This window comes from Arabidopsis lyrata, assembly GCF_000004255.2.
Source record: "Arabidopsis lyrata subsp. lyrata unplaced genomic scaffold ARALYscaffold_7, whole genome shotgun sequence".
In the NCBI taxonomy this organism is placed as follows: Eukaryota; Viridiplantae; Streptophyta; class Magnoliopsida; order Brassicales; family Brassicaceae; genus Arabidopsis; species Arabidopsis lyrata.
In genome coordinates, this window is record NW_003302549.1 from 9,780,609 (window position 1) to 9,802,948 (window position 22,340).

The 22,340-nt window shown below is 39.3% G+C and overlaps 4 protein-coding genes across 5 annotated transcripts; 2 read left to right on the forward strand and 2 right to left on the reverse strand.

The window, feature by feature from the left end:
• Positions 1-10,458: 10,458 nt before the first annotated feature.
• Positions 10,459-11,481, forward strand: LOC9303963 (UPF0725 protein At2g20620). Of its 2 annotated transcripts, none has more exons than XM_021016429.1 (4): positions 10,459-10,628; positions 10,771-10,892; positions 10,955-11,041; positions 11,115-11,481. In XM_021016429.1, exons 1-4 carry the CDS (start codon positions 10,511-10,513, stop codon positions 11,355-11,357), a joined length of 570 nt encoding a protein of 189 aa, XP_020872088.1. In that variant the 5' UTR covers positions 10,459-10,510; the 3' UTR covers positions 11,358-11,481. The 2 variants fall into 2 exon arrangements, with proteins under 2 accessions (XP_020872088.1, XP_020872089.1); XM_021016430.1 differs by having other exon boundaries at positions 10,465-10,628; positions 11,145-11,481.
• Positions 11,482-11,638: 157 nt separating this feature from the next.
• Positions 11,639-14,371, forward strand: LOC9303964 (pentatricopeptide repeat-containing protein At4g20090). Its single transcript, XM_002867846.2, has 2 exons — positions 11,639-13,957; positions 14,121-14,371. The coding sequence occupies exon 1, from the start codon at positions 11,859-11,861 to the stop codon at positions 13,833-13,835; it is 1,977 nt and encodes a 658-aa protein (XP_002867892.1). The 5' UTR covers positions 11,639-11,858; the 3' UTR covers positions 13,836-13,957; positions 14,121-14,371.
• A 91-nt stretch (positions 14,372-14,462) lies between these two features.
• LOC9303965 (FT-interacting protein 1) lies at positions 14,463-17,212 on the reverse strand. The gene has a single exon (XM_002869903.2). The coding sequence runs from the start codon at positions 16,850-16,852 to the stop codon at positions 14,522-14,524; it is 2,331 nt and encodes a 776-aa protein (XP_002869949.1). The 5' UTR covers positions 16,853-17,212; the 3' UTR covers positions 14,463-14,521.
• Positions 17,213-17,393: 181 nt separating this feature from the next.
• On the reverse strand, positions 17,394-20,849 carry LOC9306021 (allantoate deiminase). Its single transcript, XM_002869904.2, has 12 exons — positions 20,458-20,849; positions 20,176-20,264; positions 19,637-19,740; positions 19,462-19,546; positions 19,256-19,372; positions 19,035-19,144; positions 18,849-18,954; positions 18,621-18,707; positions 18,300-18,542; positions 18,065-18,190; positions 17,813-17,974; positions 17,394-17,704 (listed from the first exon to the last, which is right to left on the reverse strand). Exons 1-12 carry the CDS (start codon positions 20,693-20,695, stop codon positions 17,582-17,584), a joined length of 1,590 nt encoding a protein of 529 aa, XP_002869950.1. The 5' UTR covers positions 20,696-20,849; the 3' UTR covers positions 17,394-17,581.
• Positions 20,850-22,340: the final 1,491 nt, after the last annotated feature.

Below are 22,340 nucleotides of genomic sequence, written 5' to 3' on the forward strand. Positions count from 1 at the left end.
TTCTGCGTCTTCAGTATTATCTTCCTCTTTCTCTTGTGTCTCTTGAAGCTTGATCAATTTTAAAAGCCTATCCGGACAATTAGAAGCATAATGCCCTGTTTTGTCACATCGGTAACAAGTCACTTTGGGCTTGTCTCTTTGAACAAACTCTTTCTGTTGATATCCATATTCTCTGGATTGGTAACCAAATCTGCCTCGGCCTCTTCCAAAACGACCGCGGCCTCTTCCTCTGCCTCCATCTTGTGACTCTGAGCTGACATACATGAGTTTGCTTTGATCTTCCTGCGAGTCTTCTTCATCGCAAACTCTATCTTCGTATGTTTTGAGTCTTCCTACAATATCTTCGAAGGTTGTTTTCTTGAGATCAAGAACTTGCTCTAGAGCTGCGATTATATGGATGTATTTCTTCCTAGGTAAGCTCTTGAGAAACTTCTTAACAACCTTTGTTTCTTCAATATTTTCCCCTAAGGATGCTGCTTTTGTAGAAATCTCAGAGATTCTCCCTGCAAAGTCATCAATTGTGTCACTTTCTTTCATCTTCAGCCTATCAAACTCATTCATAAGAGTCTGTAATCTTGCTTCTCTCACTCGTTCAGCACCAAGGTTTCTGGCTTTTATGCCATCCCAGACACCTTTTGCAGTTTCATGTTCTCCAACTTGTAGGATCATCGACTCTGGTATAGATTGGAACAATAGAGCACGGGCCATATCATTCTTCTCTACGTCGTTGGAACCGGGATCGATTGTTTCCCACACCTTATGGACTCGGAGGGCTGCCTTCATCCTCATGACCCAAACTGTATAGTTGGAAGTTGTTAACATCGGACATTTTATAGATGAAGATCCTCCCTCCTTTGGTTGGTCACTCGTCGTGGCCAATTCACTCATATCTCACACGTTTAGAAACAAAGCTAGATAGCTCTGATACCAAATCTAGAATTGAATAATATGAATAAGAAGTTAAGAACACGTTTAAGAAAACACCTTCTTTATTAACTTTAGAACTAACTCAAACTAAAGTACTTCTTAATCTCTCTCAATTCTCTTAAGCTATATCACAACCCGATATATGCTTATATAGTAAACCTCAAAACCCTAATCATAACTCGACTAGGATTACATTAAATCTTATAGATAACTCCTAAAAGATCTAGCCTTATCACTTCATTAAACCGTTGCCTTGCGGTTCAAGTAATTGTCGGTTTACTTCTCAAGCTTAAACCAACATGGATTTGATTGTGGATGAACCTTAGGTCTCATCACTTATAGAGATATTTGCATTAAAGCTTATATATTACTGATTCTGTGTTTTGTTTAGAGAGAAGAATTTGATTCTTATAAATACTACAAACAACAAAGGGCTGACATTGCAAAATATGGACCTCATCCAAAACTAGTCCTCTTCGGTAGAGTTGGACTTCATTGCTACAATCTGCGAAAGGTAATATATTCGTATTCACGTTCCTGTGATTTAAGTGAAAATTGGTTTTGTTTGAGTCTCACCAGATTATTATTTTGTTTTTTTTTTTTGCTTTTTGTAATATTGTAGGGAACAAACTTACAATATTTGAGTGTACTCAATTTTGACGTATGGGTGATACTAGGATTTTACTATCAATTACCCTAGATTACTATCATGTCATTGCAGCAATTTAGGTTATCAATCCAATCAGGTGCTCCAATTATCAATCAAGATGTGCTCAGAGATAACTAAGTCAAGCCAAGCAGAAAAGAGGTTTGTTTATCTAACAATCCTAAGCGAACATGCATAAAAACGATAAAACTACAGAACAGGAGTGAACATGCATAAAGAGAAATAGCTATCGATACTAAGCAATAAGCAAGCAGCAAGTGTAGAGAATAGGTAAACAACAAGTAAGCAAGATTCAAGCAATCAATAGAGATAAAATGTCTTGAGGAATGGGGTAATCGATTATAGCAGTCTCCTTAGTCTATCTAGGTGGTTAACAAACTCAATCAAGCTATCCCTAGACAATAGATTCGAATACAAATCAATCCACTCTCGTGACAGAGATTCTCAAGCTAAATCACTTTCATACTCAATTCTCATTGAAGAAATATAACCTAGCAGGCATTATGATTCAATCTAATATAGTCAATAAGCATTCTAAACATCCAATCTCTTGGGCTAGAGTATGCAAATCTCTGGAAAAGTTTGTTCAGACATTTCATCAAACACCTTGTGGGCGTGGAAATGTCTGAGATCAATTTCAAGAAAACCCTGGAGAAGAAGCAAGCTTCAACGCTCCCCAAGACAACAGAGCAACTCGACTCATTCACATCAAGATCATGAATGTTTGGAATCCATATTATGCAAGGCCAATTGATCAGAGAAGAAATAGCATTAAGATCTACTAAACCAGAAGGGAAATCAAGCAATTCTACACTTAACTACCTAAATATACTAAGGATTCCACACCTAATTTAACCCATCCTCAAGAACCCTAATCCACTACTCAAGAACACTGAAGAACATCATGCATAAAAACCCAGAAAATTGCATAAACCCAGAAATCATTAAAAAGCAAGTATGTTATAGATTAGAAGGAGATCTACAACATTGATGAAGAAACGAAATCCAAAAACTCAAAGGATCAAAGGGAAAAACGATTACAAAACTAGGGTTTTTAGAGAGAGCAGCGAAATATCTGCTGGGTAAAAGGAATATCCTCTGGATAATAGCGTGAACCCCTATTTATAGGAAATACTAGGTTGCCCTAATTTGGCTACAAGACAAAATAAGAAGTCGGCGGAGGACCCCCTCGACGTGTAGTCGAGCCCATGACGTCGAGGCTGTGTGAAAATCCAAGGTTGCTCCTTTCTGGTGTCCTACTCGACGTGACGTCGAGTCCAGACGTCGAGGGGGAGTGATTCTTCAAATTTGGTTCCTTTTGAGAACCTACTCGACCTGGGGTCGAGTCCAAACGTCGAGCCCATGTCTTGGTGGTTTCTGAGCACCTGCTCGACCTCCCGTCGAGTCCAACCAGTCTTTTGCACAGGGTGATATGTCTCCATTAAAACCACCATAATTCTTGCATCAAAGCTCTGATTCGCTTGAAATCACCTCCGTTGGAAAGGTAACTCAATTTCCTATAACTTGTATGAAGAGCTCTGAAGCTAAATCGCAATGAAAGACTTCCATCTGAGTCGATCTTTTAGGGACTTCAAACTGGTTCTGAATCATCAATTCTCTTCTTTGCATCCATTAAGTCCCAAATAAGCTCCAAATACCTGAAACACGTCCAATATGCAATATGCTATGCCATGCAATGCAAATCGTACTAAGTGATGAAAAGAGTAAGAGAAAGACTATGAATGCAATGAAATATAGAGGAAACTTAGCTAAATACACGAGAAAAGTATGCTCAAAAGCGTTTAAATACAGAGATATCAACTCCCCCAAACTTAGCTCTTGCTTGCCCTCAAGCAAACAAATAGAACTAAACTGGAGAAGAGGTTTGAAGGTGGAGACTCAGAACCAAAACATGCATATAGAGTAAGTGAATTCAATGTCCAGGTTGCTAATTCTAGAATGCAAGGTTGACTGATCTCTACTTAAAAACATTAGCCATCTCCTTCACATCTCAACCTAACCTCTGCCTTAATCAAATCAAGCATTCAAATCAGCACATTCCCTTTAACATTGATTAAGCAGGAACCGTGAATCATACTATGCAGTGGATATGAACACATTTGGCTTAAGGGTAAAGGTCTAGAGACAAAGAAGGCCCTTAAAGATCTGGTTTAAATCGTCACAGGGGATCTCTCAAGAATGATTGAGCTTTAGTAAAATGCTAAAGGTGAGTATCAAGTTATGCATACAAGGATAGAACCCCATCTACCCAGAATGTGATCAATATAAACCCAAATGGAGGTCCTATTTCTAATCCCAGAATCATGAACTTAACTCTACCCTTTTGCACTCAAAGCATTTACAGACTTTTACTCACACCATTCCTTTCTTTTCTTTGCTTTTCTATCCTAGGAGAAGCTTTCTTACTTTGCTCTGTCTAGCGGATTAGGATTTCTTTACCAACTAGGGTTCCCTTTTCTTTCTTTTTATAACATAAGGCTTTTTACCCTTTCTCTTTAAGCTATTACAAAACCCTTTTCTTTACTTTAACATTCCCAAATCCTTTACTAGACTTTTCTTACTTTAGCTACTTCTCCTAAGAACTCTTTTCCCTTTTTCTTTTCAATGATGAACACAACCTTTTCTTTCTTTTAAACACAACCCAAACCCAGAATTAAGCACCCACCTAGTCCTATCTAGTCCAGATAACGTGAACTAGAACTACATGAGATACTATCCTTGTCGTTACAGACCTAACACTTTCTACCAAGCTCAATCGAAATAAGGCCTCACATTCACACACAAATGATAAATGGCTTGAAGGAAGGTTAGGGCTAAGGGTGGGGAATAACTGCTCCAAAGATGGGAGTTAGCTACTTGGACTAGCAAGAGTGATCAAAAGGTAAAAGAAAGTCCAAGTATTTTAAGGTATCCATGAGTTCATAGCACAATGCACAGCATGATAATTATAAGTCAAAATTCAAGTTCAAATTGATAGGGAATGGCATCAGATCAAAGCGAGTTTCGACTAAGAACAAGAAAATCAAGCGTTGAATTCAAAAGATGGTGCGGTCTTACTTCAAGTTCAATCGATTACGCATTAGAGAACTAACAACCTGGGCACTGAGTTCTACTTAGTGAATAAGCATATTTACAAGGTTATAATCATCATAATCTCCAATGCAAATGCATGATGCAACAGTCCTAAGTGAAAGCATACTAAAACAATCCTAAAATGACAATGCAAGCTATATGAACACTCTGTTTTTGTGAAATCATTTTCGAAAAATTTCAAATTTTTATGATTTTTCTATGCCTTAGATGCAATGATGCAAAATTTGAAATAAGAAAACAAAACACAATGTCAAATCCTCCCTGAGCCCTCCCCCAAACTTAAATTACACAGTCCTCTATGTAATAAGAATTTGGAAGAGAGTACTCAGGGCAAACCAACAGAGAAACAAAATAAAATGTAGTATATACAATGGTGAATTGGAGTTGTTACCTCTTGGATGGGTAAAGAAGGAGGTAATTGACCTGCTACTGGTGGGCTCGATGAGTAGGCTCGACTTGGCATCGAGGTAAGCTTCTTTGGTGGCTTAGATTCACTTCGTGGGCTAAATCGACTTCACGTCGAGTAGAGAGGTCGAGCTGGGCTCCTTCTTTGGCAATTTTGGTTGAGCTCGACATCATGTCGAGTTAGAGAGTCGAGTCAAAGCCATCAGTTCTGTTTTAAGCCTTGGCTTCCTTAAAACGCTTTATCCTGAGACACTTAAGCAAAAACATCAAAAATAACAAGGAATTAACTAATATTTACAAGGATAGACATGGGACTTCCTCCCAAGTGAGCTTGTTTAAAGTCTTTAGCTTGACTTCTCACACTGAATGAGCTTAGGGTGGATTGTAGAGAGCAAATGAGGTCTCCTCTGTCCTGCAGGTGGATGAATCATCTGGCTTAGCAGGCTCTCTTGATAAATCTGCAGTTGAGTACTCAATGGCCCTTTTCTCATAGTAAGCTTCTTGTTGAGCAACTGGATAGTCTCCTTCTATAGACCATGCTGAAGTGAATTCACTCCCCTTTTTGCTGACCAGAATGGATGCTTCATCAGTTGGGACGTCCTTGATTGGGAGTGGTACTTGGTTGGCTATCCCATGGAGCTTCTTGATTTGATCCTTCAGCTCTCTCACAGTGCCTGTTAGCTCCCTTATGGCTTTATCCTGCCATTTGGACCTCTCCTTGAGTTCTAACCAGCCATCTGGAGCAGAATTGCTAGACTCTAGCAGCTTATCACGATGTTTGGTCGAGCTAGAGTTCTCCAGACGAGTTGTAGGCTTGCTCAAATGTATACTCGAGTCAGTTGGTTGAGCATGTGTTGAGCTTGCTTCATATGCCACCTTAACCTCTGTTTTTGACCCAATCAAGCCTTTAAAGACCTCTGACCCTGCTACTTCCTTGTGTGAATCTAGTGATTTACCACAGCTCAAGGTTTCAGTGAGAAGATATCCTGCTTCACCACTCTTAGTCAAAGAAGTTTGTTGGTGATCTTCCTCAGCAACCTCCTCTAGCTGTTCATTAGCTAGGCAATCCATTACCTTAACTACGAAGGTCTGTCCTTCAATTGTTGGCTTCCTCGTGGCATCATTGATGTCAAACTTCATTTTGAAATCATTTCCCAGATTAAGATCAATCTTCCCATTCTTAACATCAATGACAGCTCCAGCAGTGGCTAAGAAGGGTCTTCCTAAGATTAAAGAATCTTTTGGTTCATCCATTTCTAGCACTATGAAGTCTGTAGGGATTTCAGCATTTCCAATCTTAATAGGCAAATCTTCTAATAACCCATGAGGAAATCTGATAGACTCATCAGCCAGGATCAAGGAGATGTTGCAAGGTTTATACTTGCTGAAACCCAGTCTCTTGGCCACAGAGAGAGGCATGAGACTTTTAAAAGCACCTAGATCGCAGAGGCAGTTACTGAAGGCTAAAGTGCCTAGAGAGCAAGGTAGAGTAAACGAACCAGGATCTCCCAATTTCTTGGGAATAATCTTCGTTTGGATGATTTCATTGCACTCATGACTCTCCATCCCTTGCACTTCCTTAATTCTCTCCATTACCATGTCTTTCAAGAACTTGTGAGAATCCGGAAATAGCATGAAAGCGTCAATGAGAGGCATCCTGGCTTCTAACTCTTGATGTGCTCAGCAAACATTGCTCTGTACTTCTCAATTATGTCCTGTTTGAACCTTCCAGGGAATGGTATTTTGGGCTTGTAGGGTGGTGGGATGAAAGCTTTCTTCTTACTCTTATCAACAACTGGTTCTTTGATCTGGGGGCTCTTAGCTTGATCACTAGGGGCAGCCTCTTGGTCAAGCTTAGTGGTGTCTTCTACTTGAGTTTCATTCTGAATAAAATCCTTCCCTTCTTGAATCTCACTGTCCTCAGTGACAGGAGCTTGGTTAGGTCGAGTTTGCAGCTCTCGACCACTGCGAAGGTGAATAGCATTAACATGACCTTTCTGATTCTGAATAGCTTTCCCTGGCAGTTGCCCTGGATTCGTAGGCGCAGAAGTAGAAGCAATTTGGCTCTCCACGTACTTCAACCTGGAGTTTAGAGCCTCAAACTTGATATTGAGATCATTGAAGGAGCAGTCTACTTTGTTGTGAATCTCAGCCATTTTCTTATCAAGAGCTATAGCACCAGCTGCTTGACCTTGTAGAAGCTGCTGAAGCATTTGCTTCATGTCTTGATCTTGTGCAGGTGGAGCTTGCTGGGTTTGATGTGCAAAACCGGGTGGTGGATTCTGTTGGTGAAAACCTCCACTGAACTATTGCTTTGGTGCAAACCCTTGATTGTATGGTATGAAAGGCTTGGACTAATTCTGTTGTTGTTGAGGGTAAACCTGATCCTGAGGGTTGGCAACATTCGTGCTCCGGTAAGATAGATTTGGATGAGCATGCTGGTAGGGGTTGTAGCCCTTGTTTTAACCAGCTTGGTTCTGTATGTAGCTGACTTCCGCAGCGTGAGTAGTCTCCCCCTCTTGGATTTGATAGTGCTCTTCTTCAGTGATATAGTGGACTTGCTTCTGTTGAGTAAGCAGAAATTTATCCAGCTTATCGTTGAGAGCCTGAATCATCTCCTTACTATGCTTCGCATCCGGATCTCCGATACCTCTGTTGGAGCGATCAAAATCTTCATTATAATTACCGTCGGACTGAGCTAAGTTCTCAACCAATTCCCAACCTTCTTCAACATCCTTATTCAAGAAATTCCCATTTGAAGCAGTGTCCAGGACCATTCTGAACTTGGGCAGAGCTCCTCTGTAGAGTGTACTGAGCAAAGAAGCTTTCTTGAAACCGTGATATGGACATTGTGTAGTGTAGCCTTTGAATCTCTCCCAGGCCTCACAAAAGGATTCAGACTGTTTCTGGGTGAAACTGGAGATTTCATTCCTTAGCCTTGCAGTTCTTGAATTTGAGAAGAACTTTTTCAACAAGGCCGTCTTACAATCGTCCCAAGATGTTATGGAGCCAGGAGGTAGTGTCTTCTCCCATTGGTGTGCTTTGTCTCCCAGCGAGAAGGGAAACAGACGCAGCTTGAAACCGTCTTCACTAACACCATTTATCTTGGTGAGGCTGCAGAGCCTGTCAAAGTTATCCAAGTGGTATAAGGGATCCTCCATAGGCAACCCATGAAACTTGTTCCCTTGTATCATTGAGATCAATCCACTCTTGATCTCGAAATTGTTGTTCTGGACAGGAGGTGGAACTATGCCCTGTCTCTGTTGATGGTTTCTTGGTGCATCCCCAGCACCAATGTTCCTTGGTATCCCAACTCCTTGATTGTCTTGTTCTTGTGGTTCCATGGCTACTGGATTGTGCAGTTCACAACCGTCTCTAGCTCTACGTTCTTCCAACTCACGGGCTAACTGGTTGATGTTGTCTTTGTAGCTGATGAGGTTGCTGGAGCCTTGAGAACGAGTTTGCATGCAAAGTGGCTAGTCTCGACGTGTAGACTCGACTTGAGGTCGAGTTGGTACCTGGAGCACAAAAACAAGCAGCTGAAGAGAGTAGTTAGTAACCAAAGTAAAGAAAGAACTTGATCTTAGCAATTCTAAAATCTTGAATGTAACAAGCAGACACCCAAATGGCAACAGCGCCAAATTGATACTAGGATTTTACTATCAATTACCCTAGATTACTATCATGTCATTGCAACAATTTAGGTTATCAATCTAATCAGGTGCTCCAATTATCAATCAAGATGTGCTCAGAGATAACTAAGTCAAGCCAAGCAGAAAAGAGGTTTGTTTATCTAACAATCCTAAGCGAACATGCATAAAAACGATAAAACTACAGAACATGAGTGAACATGCATAAAGAGAAATAGCTATCGATACTAAGCAATAAGCAAGCAGCAAGTGTAGAGAATAGGTAAACAACAAGTAAGCAAGATTCAAGCAATCAATAGAGATAAAAGGTCTTGAGGAATGGGGTAATCGATTATAGCAGTCTCCTTAGTCTATCTAGGTGGTTAACAAACTCAATCAAGCTATCCCTAGACAATAGATTCGAATACAAATCAATCCACTCTCGTGACAGAGATTCTCAAGCTAAATCACTTTCATGCTCAATTCTCATTGAAGAAATATAACCTAGCAGGCATTATGAGTCAATCTAATATAGTCAATAAGCATTCTAAACATCCAATCTCTTGGGCTAGAGTATGCAAATCTCTGGAAAAGTTTGTTCAGACATTTCATCAAACACCTTGTGGGCGTGGAAATGTCTGAGATCAATTTCCAATTGATCAGAGAAGAAATAGCATTAAGATCTACTAAACCAGAAGGGAAATCAAGCAATTCTACACTTAACCACCTAAATATACTAAGGATTCCACACCTAATCTAACCCATCCTCAAGAACCCTAATCCACTACTCAAGAACACTGAAGAACATCATGCATAAAAACCCAGAAAATTGCATAAACCCAGAAATCATTAAAAAGCAAGTATGTTATAGATTAGAAGGAGATCTACAACTTTGATGAAGAAATGAAATCCAAAAACTCAAAGGATCAAAGGGAAAAACGATTACAAAACTAGGGTTTTTAGAGAGAGCAGCGGAATATCTGCTGGGTAAAAGGAATATCCTCTGGATAATAGCGTGAACCCCTATTTATAGGAAATACTAGGTTGCCCTAATTTGGCTACAAGACAAAATAAGAAGTCGGCGGAGGACCCCCTCGACGTGTAGTCGAGCCCATGACGTCGAGGCCGTGTGAAAATCCAAGGTTGCTCCTTTCTGGTGTCCTACTCGACGTGACGTCGAGTCCAGACGTCGAGGGGGAGTGATTCTTCAAATTTGGTTCCTTTTGAGAACCTATTCGACCTGGGGTCGAGTCCAAACGTCGAGCCCATGTCTTGGTGGTTTCTGAGCACCTGCTCGACCTCCCGTCGAGTCCAACCAGTCTTTTGCACAGGGTGATATGTCTCCATTAAAACCACCATAATTCTTGCATCAAAGCTCTGATTTGCTTGAAATCACCTCCGTTGGAAAGGTAACTCAATTTCCTATAACTTGTATGAAGAGCTCTGAAGCTAAATCGCAATGAAAGACTTCCATCTGAGTCGATCTTTTAGGGACTTCAAACTGGTTCTGAATCATCAATTCTCTTCTTTGCATCCATTAAGTCCCAAATAAGCTCCAAATACCTGAAACACGTCCAATATGCAATATGCTATGCCATGCAATGCAAATCGTACTAAGTGATGAAAAGAGTAAGAGAAAGACTATGAATGCAATGAAATATAGAGGAAACTTAGCTAAATACACGAGAAAAGTATGCTCAAAAGCGTTTAAATACAGAGATATCAATGGGTAACCTCAATTTTTAGTTACTGCATAACTTTGGAGGTAATGGATCCAGTAGACAATTCGATTTATGAGTTCGAAGCGAAAGTTAGGCATGCGGTTGAGAATAAAGGTTGCTTGAGTGCAATTACAACTGGATGCAGATTAAAGCCTAAAACTCCAGGTAAATGTACGTAAATGCACCTTTGTTTTCTGTCATACGCGTTGGCATGTTTTAGTTAAAAAAACATATCTTCCAGTGTGTGTGTCTTGGATGTCACTATTTTCATTTCGCTATATTGGTTATGTCAACTTGTGTCTTTTAGAGGAGGAAGACAAATATTTTTTATGGAACAAAGATCTCGTGGATGATTTCTTCAAAGGTGATATGCCCGAGTGGATCCGGGAAGATGCACTGACGGGAAGCGATAAGCTGCAATACTATGAGGTGAGCTTTTCATGCGTTAAAGATTAAAATATTAAGGATGTAATGTTGTTGACATGATACAGATGAAAGAATCAGAGTTAGAAGAAGAGAAGGAATGGCTTCATCTATACGCGGAACTCGCTTTGTTCTCCAAATGGAAATCTAAACTGGTGAGGAAAAAGACTTGATCACCAAAAACAAAGAGAGGGGGATATTGTTTATTAGGCTATGATCTGCTTAAAGAAACTTGGTTTTTGGTGCTTGTTAATGCAGGATGCGCTGGAGCATGCAAAGCCTTTTAAGATGAAGAAGATTGTTGTAAGAACCAAAGAAAATGCGGAGTCGAAGAAGAAGGTGAAGGCCGAGAATGCAATCTTCTACATTAGCTTCAAAACCCGTTGTGGTCGAGAGTGCAATTTTATCATAAGGAAAACAACTGATGGAAAGCCAGACCATTTTTCTCTTGAAGTCAAGTGTTTCATGTGAGAGTAGTCCTCAAAATTATATCATAAATAACATTTTATATATCATTCCCAAAATTATCATGTAAATGAGAAGTAATGTTAAAAAAAACCATTTGGTTACATAATTTTATCAGTTTTTTTTTTTTTTGGTGAAAGAATTAGATTTTTTATTTATATATAGTATAATTAAGAAAAACGATTTGGTAAGTGAGAAGTATAATTTTTTTTAATTTTTTTTAATTTTTTTTAATTTTATCAATTAATTGAGAGAGAGAAAAAAATGAATTTTATTGATAACTCTCACTGGCGAAGAACAGAAGCAGAATCAAATGTCATTGTTTTATCAGCAAACCTCTAAATTGATCGAAAATCGTATTCGATCTCCATTCTCATTTTCAAATCCGCTAATGAGAGAGGTTTAAGAGTTGCAATCTCTCTCTCTCTCTCTGTCTCTGTCTCTCGCGAAAACGCCAAACATTTTGAAATCCCCAAATAAGGGTTTAAGCAAAAACCCTACGAGTTCATGCCCAAATGCCCAATCCCAATCCGTATCAGCTTCTTCAGCTATTTCCTCAACGAAAGTCGACTCCTTTCGAGTAACCCAGTTAAGTTCTCTATCCATCTTCGTTTCTCTGCTTCTTCTGTTTCAGTTTCTCCAAACCCATCAATGGAAGTGGAGACTCCATTGGAAGCTCCAATCTCGGAGCAGATGTTTAAATCAGCTCCAAAAATGGGTTCTTTCAAGTTAGGTGATTCTACTTTATCTTCAATGATTGAGAATTACGCCAATTTGGGTGATTTTGCTTCGGTGGAGAAGCTTTTGAGTCGAATTAGATTAGAGAACAGAGTGATTATAGAGCGTAGTTTCATTGTTGTGTTTAGAGCTTATGGGAAAGCTCATTTACCTGAGAAAGCTGTAGACTTGTTTCATAGGATGGTCGATGAGTTTCGATGTAAACGTAGTGTTAAGTCGTTTAACTCTGTGTTGAATGTGATTATAAACGAGGGTCTTTATCACCGAGGGTTGGAGTTTTATGATTATGTTGTGAATTCCAACATGAACATGAATATTTCTCCTAATGGGTTGAGTTTTAATTTGGTTATTAAGGCTCTTTGTAAGTTGGGATTTGTGGATCGAGCTATTGAGGTCTTCAGGGGAATGCCTGAGAAAAAGTGTTTGCCTGATGGGTATACGTATTGTACATTGATGGATGGGTTGTGTAAGGAGGAAAGGATTGATGAAGCGGTTTTACTGTTGGATGAGATGCAGAGTGAAGGGTGTTCACCGAGCCCGGTAATATATAATGTGTTGATTGATGGATTGTGCAAGAAAGGGGATTTGTCACGGGTGACAAAGCTTGTGGATAATATGTTTCTTAAGGGATGTTTTCCTAATGAGGTTACTTATAATACGCTTATTCATGGTCTATGTCTTAAGGGTAAATTGGATAAAGCTGTTAGTCTCTTAGAACGGATGGTGTCGAGCAAATGTATCCCAAATGATGTTACATATGGAACGCTGATTAATGGGTTGGTTAAGCAAAGACGAGCAATGGACGGGGCTAGATTGCTGATCTCTATGGAAGAAAGAGGGTATCGTTTGAATCAGCATATTTATTCGGTCCTTATAAGTGGGTTGTTTAAAGAGGGAAAAGCTGAAGAAGCTATGACCTTGTGGAAGAAAATGGCGGAGAAAGGTTGCCGGCCCAATATTGTTGTGTACAGTGCTGTTATAGATGGTTTATGCCGAGAAGGGAAACCAAATGAAGCTAAAGAAATACTTAATGGAATGATTAGTAGTGGCTGCTTGCCTAATGTGTATACGTATAGCTCCTTGATGAAAGGATTCTTCAAAACTGGTCTTAGTGAAGAAGCGATTCAAGTGTGGAGAGAGATGGATGAAACCGGATGCTCTCGAAATGAGTTTTGTTATAGTGTTCTAATCGATGGTCTTTGTGGGGTTGGGAGAGTTAAGGAGGCTATGATGGTGTGGTCAAAGATGCTCACTATTGGGATCAAACCGGATACAGTTGCTTATAGCTCAATGATAAAAGGTCTTTGTGGTATTGGCTCAATGGATGCAGCATTAAAACTTTACCATGAGATGTTATGCCAAGAAGAACCCAAGTCACAACCTGATGTTGTTACTTATAATATACTTCTCGATGGCTTATGTATGCAGAAAGATGTCTCTAGAGCAGTTGATCTCTTGAACTGTATGTTAGATAGAGGTTGTGATCCCGATGTTATTACGTGTAACACCTTTTTGAATACTTTGAGCGAGAAATCAGATTCTTGTGAAGAAGGGAGGAGTTTTCTAGAAGAGCTTGTTGCGAGGCTCTTAAAGCGTCAGAGAGTATCAGGCGCTTGTAAGATTGTGGAAGTAATGCTGGGTAAGTATCTAGCACCGAAGACCTCCACTTGGGCGATGATTGTTCCAGAGATCTGTAAACCAAAGAAGATCAATGCCGCCATTAATAAATGCTGGAGGAACCTGTGAACTTGAACATAGAGCAATTTTGTTCAGATCCCGCAATCCCGTTTCCACCTTAAAAGCCTCCATGCTTGGGAACTTGTGCGCTTCTGGAGTTATGGAATACCAGAAATGCGCTCGAAAAACAGGTAGATAGATCATCTATATTTACAACTCTAACTTTGTAAACATGTTACTTGATTATGCGCAACTAAAACCACATTAGCTAAAGTTTATAAGGACATGTTTGATTCGAGATCTTTGTTTCTATTTCTGTTTCTGTCATTGTTTGATTATTATTGCTTCTTGCAGCTTGAATCAAAATGAAAGTATCTTCGAGGTCTGATTGGTCTCTCTCCATGGTTCATGATCTCGAGATCCTAGGCAAAGAAAGGGAAGTCTGTGAAAATGATCCATGGTTCATAAGCAATGCTCCATAAGCCGAAGCTTAAAATTCTTGTCGTGATTCACTTACTTATTTCTTACCTTGAAACTATTATAAAGACTTGTATTTATGGTAACAATACATTCCCTTTAATAAAACTAGTAGGAAAATTTTGTTAGATTCAAGGTCACTGTTAAATACCATATGTCACAACACTCAGAAAAGAGAAGACAAAATAGTTTCTGGAATTCATTTTAAAGTCATACAAATAATAACCCTTTGATTCGGATTCAGACTAAAGACAATGATAAATCAGAAAATTCCACACTCACAAGATGCTATCAGCTCTTGATGGTAATCTCCTGAAAAAATTCTGAGGAATAGAAGGTATATCGAAAACCCTAACCCTAGGATGTCTCATGACGTAGAACGCAAGAACCGTGAGCAGTAACTTCATGGAGACGAAACAAATCACTCCACAGCTAACAAAACAGAACGCCAAGAACAGAGACGTTGCTCTTGGATCTCTCCAACTCAACAAACTTTTCACTCTTTCTCCTTGTGTAGCCAAATCTCCCAACACAATCATCATCCTTCCTGCGATCCCACGCAACCTATCATACCTTTTCTTCAGTATATCACCGGATTTCGCGCTTGGAAACACATCAAACTCCTCGTCTAGCTCATCGGGCAAAGCTGAATCAGCTTTAGACAGCTTTATATCCATGTGTGGAGGATGTCTCGGTCTCAAACCGAACCTGTATAACCCAAACACGAAGCAGTACAGTAGCATCGAGAAAACACAGTACTTGGGGAGGAAAACAATGAACAAGAAGACAATATGGATTAAAACCGTCGTCACGGGACTTTTCCATTTGCAAATCTCATCAAACCATCTCCAAGCATCCATCCAGCCATCGAAAAACGAGACAAGACGTTCAAAATTTGCTCTTCCTCTTCTTAGACTCCAAATGTTTGATCCCACATCGAGCATATACTCTACAACATCTCTTCCAAGTGCTGGCTCATTGCGCCCTAGCTTTATGCAGAGAATGTGAGTCGCTTGGTGCCTAAGGCTGTCTAATTGGTAAATAGACAATGGAGATATGTAATGCATTTCTGGAAGCAACGGCTCTGAGTATTTCTGAAGCATATCGATCATAGATGTCGCGGTGAACCTAACCGCCAGCTGAATCTCACCCATTTTCTTAACCCCGTCTGGTTTTAAAACGACTAAAGGGTAAGAATGTGTGTAGATCTTCGAGGTTACAAGGGTCGATAAACGTATCCTAATCTTCCCAATCCTTGAATCGTTGATCAAGCGGTTTTGGTTACCAGCACCAAACAAATTCAGATTATCGAAGACGCCGATTGTTATTACTGTGTAAGGATCATAGACTTCCCAAGTATACTGCTCGTTCCACTTTGGATCGAAAGTATCCACAATCGTCCTCGTTCTCACCCATTTTGTTCCGTATTTAGCCACACAATACGCATCGGTAGTTCCTCGACCATCTCTTGACTTCATCGGCACTAAACCCGTAGCATTTAACACTCCTAGCTCCAACACACCAATAGCTGGAGTCCATAGAAGTTTAGCAGAAGCTCTGTAATCGCTGCTATACTGAATCGATTCATCTAGAACGTGATAACCTCCGTCTAAAGAAACCCGCAAGTGAATCCTCCCGGCAAATCTCCTCATTTCTCCAGTCTCACCAATGTGTTCCACGTTGTACCACAATGCCGGGACCGGACCAGGAATCACCCTTCTCTCAACCTGAGATAGCTTTATCTCACACCTTCCTAAACACTCTTCTCTCGGCCCTACCTTGTCTTCAACGCTAAGTATCAAACTATCTTCAAACGGCTCAACCGCTACAAACATCATATCCTCATTCCAAACAGGATTCACACTCCTCGTCTGCGAAATCCGACTCCTCACAACAACGTTTCCAAGAAACCCTTTAATCAGAATCTCTGGATTGATCCGGTTCTGATGCAACGGAACCAAATCCTGAGCTTCAATTACATTAACTCGCAAGTACCAAAGCCTCGGTGAAAGATAAACTTTAGATCGCGTGTTCACCACGTTTTCTCCGGTGACAGTCGCCGAATCCGAATGCCAAGCCTCAGAGAAAACTTCATCAGCTTGTGTCCCAATCCAAACAGATAACATAATCTCTCCTCCGATCTTGACACCGTTTCTATCTTCCAATCTATACCATTGAGGAGCCAACGGACTATCAGGAGGAACACGTGTCGGAATCTCCGCCACATCGAACCTACATTTCCCGACAATATCGTCTTCGTTGGCATTATCTCTGTTTCGTACGACCACTTCTAAGATATTCCCTTGAAGACGAGTTTTCGTGAAGGCGAAGGTTTCGTGAAACTCAGGGTTAGGGTTTGAGTTTAAGCTCTGTTTTGTTCTTCCTTTATAGCTTCCGATTTTGACTGCGACGAAGGAGTCGTTGACCGGTAAAGCTCGAGCACGGACGATTCTAGCGTAGAGGAAATGCATCGCTTCCACGAGATCGAACGATGACGTCAGCTTCTCGCCGCCTTTACCACCACCATTGCCGATATTTGGACATGTCTCTTTCAACGAGAAATCGCCGTTACTGTTACCGTTACCGTTTCCGGTACCGTTCGCCGCCATTTCCTGTCGAATTTTGAAGAAAACAATTAGACGAAACGTTAAATAATCTCAAAATGTTCTGAAGAAAGATCCAAACCTGAACAGAGTAATGAATTTGTTGTGTTCTTCACAAACTTTTGAAATTGTAGGGTTTTTTTTTGTCTGTTTGTTTGGTCAACTTGATTTGCTGGGTTTAAGCAACAATAAAAGTGGAAATTATACGCTTAAATTTTTATTGAAATGATTTTGAAATTATGAGACTTTAATGTAATTTTATTTGACATTTATGGTTAATCAAAGTTAATTGCATGTGATATTCGTTAAGGGAATCCGGAAATAAAAGCAGATTAATTGATTTTAGAAACCGTTTTTGATTGGAGAGAAATCAGGAACCTCTTTCAAAAAATTTCGGTCTCGGTGATTTGCATCTTTCATGCATATTATTAACTCCAATATTCGAAAATTTTCATTTATCCACCATAAATGTTGATCTAGTATTTTAATTTTAATGGATGATCTATAAGATTATTAGCTAATCAACACAAAACATTGCAATCAAGTATAGGCAATGGACAATACCATGAAAGATAAGCTAACAATGGTTGATACATTTTAAGAATCGGACTAATTCTATACAAATGCAGTTCCAAAGAGTACACAATGACAAAATAACAACAAGTGACACTGTACATTTTCATGGAGTCTCTATGAGACAAGACTCCACTTTGTTTCTCATATATTTCTCATGTTTTACATTTGAGACTCTAGAAACTCCAAGATGGCCAAACCGGCTGCACCAATATCGTCATCTAACACATGTTCTGCCGGAGAATGACTTATTCCTCCACGACACCGGACAAACAACATTCCCACCTGCCGGGATAAAAACTCTCCCTTTAAGTTAGTTACTGAACCATGAGACAAAACCCACAATTGCTTATAAGTCCTATAACATGTGGATGTCTTTTGAAACTCAATTACCTTAGTTAAATGAGCCATAGCCATAGCATCATGTCCTGCTCCACTCATTAGCACGGGGACCTCGTCTTGAACCTCTCCTGTCATTTTCTTAAGTGCACTCTGAGCTGCTGATTTCAGCTGTGAACTCAATTGCGGGTCTGACATTACTGCGTCTGCATCGTGCTGCAATGATATGATAAAACCGGGGACGAAGTTGGTAAGAAGAAAACATTAGTGAGTATAAGGTTTATAGAATTGTACAACACTCTTTACCTTGCGTTCAATGGAGCACAAAAGCGATCTTTTGTCACATATCTTGTACATCCTAGTTGATAAGTCATGGAGAATAGCCTTGCGTCCTACATCATCTATCGTACGTAAATCCACAGTGAAAGTTACCTGAATTCATTCCATTCATCTCCATGAAATCATTTATAGTTCGTTCATTCAAAAAACCAACAAAGAAAGTAAAACTAAGGGAAAAAGAAGATTAATTTCTTTCACTTGCCTGGCCTGGGATGACATTGCTAGCACTTGGCCATGTTGAGATCTCTCCAACAGTACAAACAAGTGAATTAGCAAGGGATTCTATTGTGTCTTCGTTGCATTGACCGTTGCAAGATAAGTAATCTTTAGGGTTTTTGCAAACGCTTTCCAATAGTACAATCAGCTCCGCGGCACCAGTCATGGGGTCTTGACGCAGTGACATTGGAACTGTTCCAGCATGTCCTTGAGAGCCTTTAACAGTAACCTGTAGAATTCTGTCCATTTGGGTTTCAAATAGCCTTCTTCTAGATTAAACATAAATTTTTAGCTTTGAATACGTTACCTTGAGTCTTGTCTGTCCTGCAATTCCTTTTACTACTCCTAGAGGATAACCAACCCATTCAAGCACCGGCCCTTGCTCGATGTGAACCTATAGGAGAATATTCATAGTCAACACTCAACAATCATCATATTACCATTCGTGAGGGAAAAAACATGTGCTTCACTAGCTATCGAAAATACAAACAAAACCGTGCTTTGCGAGACGAAAGGAGATCAAGTAGGCTTTTACCTCTACATATCCCCAAACAGATGCAGGATCATACTTCAGCTGCATTAAGTTTTCCTCTGTTATGTCTATGGAGTTCTCTTTAAGAGCATCTTGCACAGAAATACCACTGAGCGAATGAATATGGAAAAAGTGAGTATGTATACTCAATCTACATAAAGAGAAGAAGTTAAGGTCCTCGAGTAAAACCTTTTATCAGTAACCTCCAACCGAGAAACTGGCATGATTCCAGCCAAAGCAGCACTGCCTAGGAAAGTAGACTGAAACCTCACTCCTTCCTCATCACTAAACGCAATCACCTGATTCGTTCATTGTGTGAAATGTATTATAACAAAAGTTTCTTGTTTATTATCTCTATTGGCTACAAAAGAGTAAATCAATTCGATGATGCGGTATATAAGAGGACAAACCTCAACAGGCCGCTTTAGTTCTCCCAATCTTCCACTTATTTTCAGAACCTTCAATGCAGAGATTGCAGAAATGATGCCTAGTGAGCCATCATATTTACCAGCATCGATCACTGTGTCCTGTTTAAACAAGTAAAGATCAATTGTCAGCATTATCATCTGATTCATAGAACAGGTAACAAGAAATGGTAAACAGAATTGTGAATTACCATATGGGAACCAATTAGAAGAGCCTGTGAGCTTCCATTCTTTGGTTCCACTCGACCATGCACATTTCCCATGTAATCAACCCATCTGCAAAAGAATCCAATCTTTTCATATCTACCCAAGAAAGTTGTGTAGGTAAGTCCACAAACAAAAGAGAGAGTAGATTTAAAAACTAACGTTGATAAACCAGCATCTTCCATCCATCGACGGATAAGATCTATCGCTCTTATTGATGCTGGACTCATAAAAGTCCTTTCTAGATGGGCAACTGCATCACTCACCTGCAAATTCAAGAAAATCAAACCAAAAAGACTAAGATATGTATCGGTATGATATTCATTTTTAATAATGAGTAAAACCAAGTATGATCTCCTGAGTTTTATTTAACTAGTCTACCCAATTTCCTCATATAAAATAAAGAAGCATTCACTTTTAAGATAACACTAGCTGGATTCCGTATAAGAAACTTAAGAAAAGAGTTTTTTAAAAGTATTTGATTAAATTAAGAACAACCCTGAGAGACAAGGACACCATCTATCTAAGTTTATCAATCATATTGGTCAAACAAGAAAACAAACATTCGAAGACATATGCCATAACAAGGTATAAATTATAAGAAATGACAAGATAACACAGCTTGAAGAGTGCAATCTTGAACGCAGAGAAGAAGTGAAAGCTAAGCAAATTTTAAAACATTGTTTTTGATTGATGAATACCTGTCCAAGCTCGTGTAACCTTGCTACAGCTTCGTCTCTTATGATTGTCTGATGCAGATCATGCTTAGTCCCTTCTGTTTCACCGATTCCTGTTTTGACAATTATTACAAATGAAATCAAATTGGTAAGAAACAGAGCAAAGCAATGGCGATGAACAAAGCAGCATCAAGAATTAGTAACAGATGATTGATTGGACCCAGAATCACAAATTTGAAAAGGTGAATCTTTTATATAGATTTCGAATCAATCAAGTAAATAGATAGAGAAAGAAGATAAATTTACCAAGAGAGATTTGAGAAGACGACGATGACGACGTAGAGGAAGAAGAAGACGACGACGATGAAGAGGAGAGAGCGAGAGGAGATAACAAAGAAAACACGAGACACCAAAAGAGTACAAGCGATGGATGATGATGTTGATGGTGATGGTTATGATGATGAAGATGGAAGCTAGTGTGATAGACATGGGAGAGGAAAGGATGAGATCTAGAGGAGGAGGAAGAAGGATGAGGAACCACCATGGCTGCCGATTGAAGAGCTTTTTAACGACGACGATGATAAATAAAGACAGCCACGGAACGGAACCACAACAACAGCACTACTGGCTCTTGAGAACGAGAAAGAGCTCTCCTTTAACCTTTATGGCTTCCTTCCACGGCTGAGAAGAGAGGAGGCGGCTGGTGGGACCCAGTAGTCCAACTTGGACGTCAGATAGGGCCCATATAAATTGATGACGTGGTGATTCTCAGTGGAATCTTGTGGAGACGGTCACATGTGGGTGAGGAATCATTTGCATGCGAAATTTAGACAAAAAAACTATTGTTTATAGTTTATTATGAAAATGCACACTAATCTTGAATCAACTCATGAGTGTTAAAATAAGAAGCCATAGGATCCAAACACAAACAAAACACTTCTAGGCGTTTAAGCATTCGTCAATTATCGCCTAACACATAAATTTCTTATCAAAACTTATGCAGTTTATAACAATTTAAATGCTTTTTATATTTTATACTATAGTTTTCATATTAAAATATAAATTGTCTAGTGAATCGTGATGCATTTTTCCTTTCACTTATAAAGCAAAAACGGGATCCACCATATATAACGAAGAAGATTCTAGCATCCAACCACAATCTCACGTGAGCGACGCACGTGACAACCTAGCTTCATTAAAATTTTAAAATTACTATCTCAAACTTGTATAAATTAAATAGCTCATGCATGTGATGAACTTTAGTCTCTGTCTGGGTGGGATTAATTAACATTCTTATCTGTCTATTTCAGTAAAGCTGTTAGAATTTGAGAAAACAATATTACTATTGGTTTAGAAGTGTTTATTATATATATTTTGTAAAGGAAAAAAAGAAGAAGAAGAAGAAGGATTTATTCTATCAGTTTCATGAGGCATCAAATAGTATATATACTTAAAATTCCATTTCAGAAAGACCACTATATATACTTTTTTTTTATCCGATGAATCGGATTCATACTTAAAAACTTTAAATTAGTTATGTTGTTGTGTATATGTTTATCTTAGCTTTGAAAATATGGATTTCGGTTGATCCAATAACGAAATATGATTATTGTTATCAACTTACGAGTTACGACGACACGTAAACCATTTTGTTAATTTGATTAATCCGAGTCAGATATGTTTGTAAATTGTCCAACTTTTGACGAAAACATATATAATTGCCCGACTTTAATTATTGCTTACCTAGTCATGCACATTAACATTCGTTAAATATAATAAACTAAAGGGTCATATAATTGTACATGAACATGTTTGTTGTTGATACGACAAATCTATTTTCAGGATATTCAAATATATTTTTTTTGGTGAGTAGGATATTCAAATATATTGTTAGCTTACTCATCACTTAAGTTTATATTGAACCAAGTGAAGAAAAAGAAGAAATGGATCACTAGTCTTCCAATCGGTCTTGCTGATCGGTTGCACAATCGATCAGGTAAGCTAAGGTTTTGCCGCACGGTTGTGTCAATCGGTTGCACAAACGATCGAAGCCTCATTACACTATCGATCGGTTATGACGATCGGTTGCACAACCGATTGAAGATCCTCGCCCGTACGGCCAACTTTTAGTCCGTCCGTACCATTGGAGTTTTGTCTCGGCCCGCGATGTTTTCTCTCGGCCATTTAGC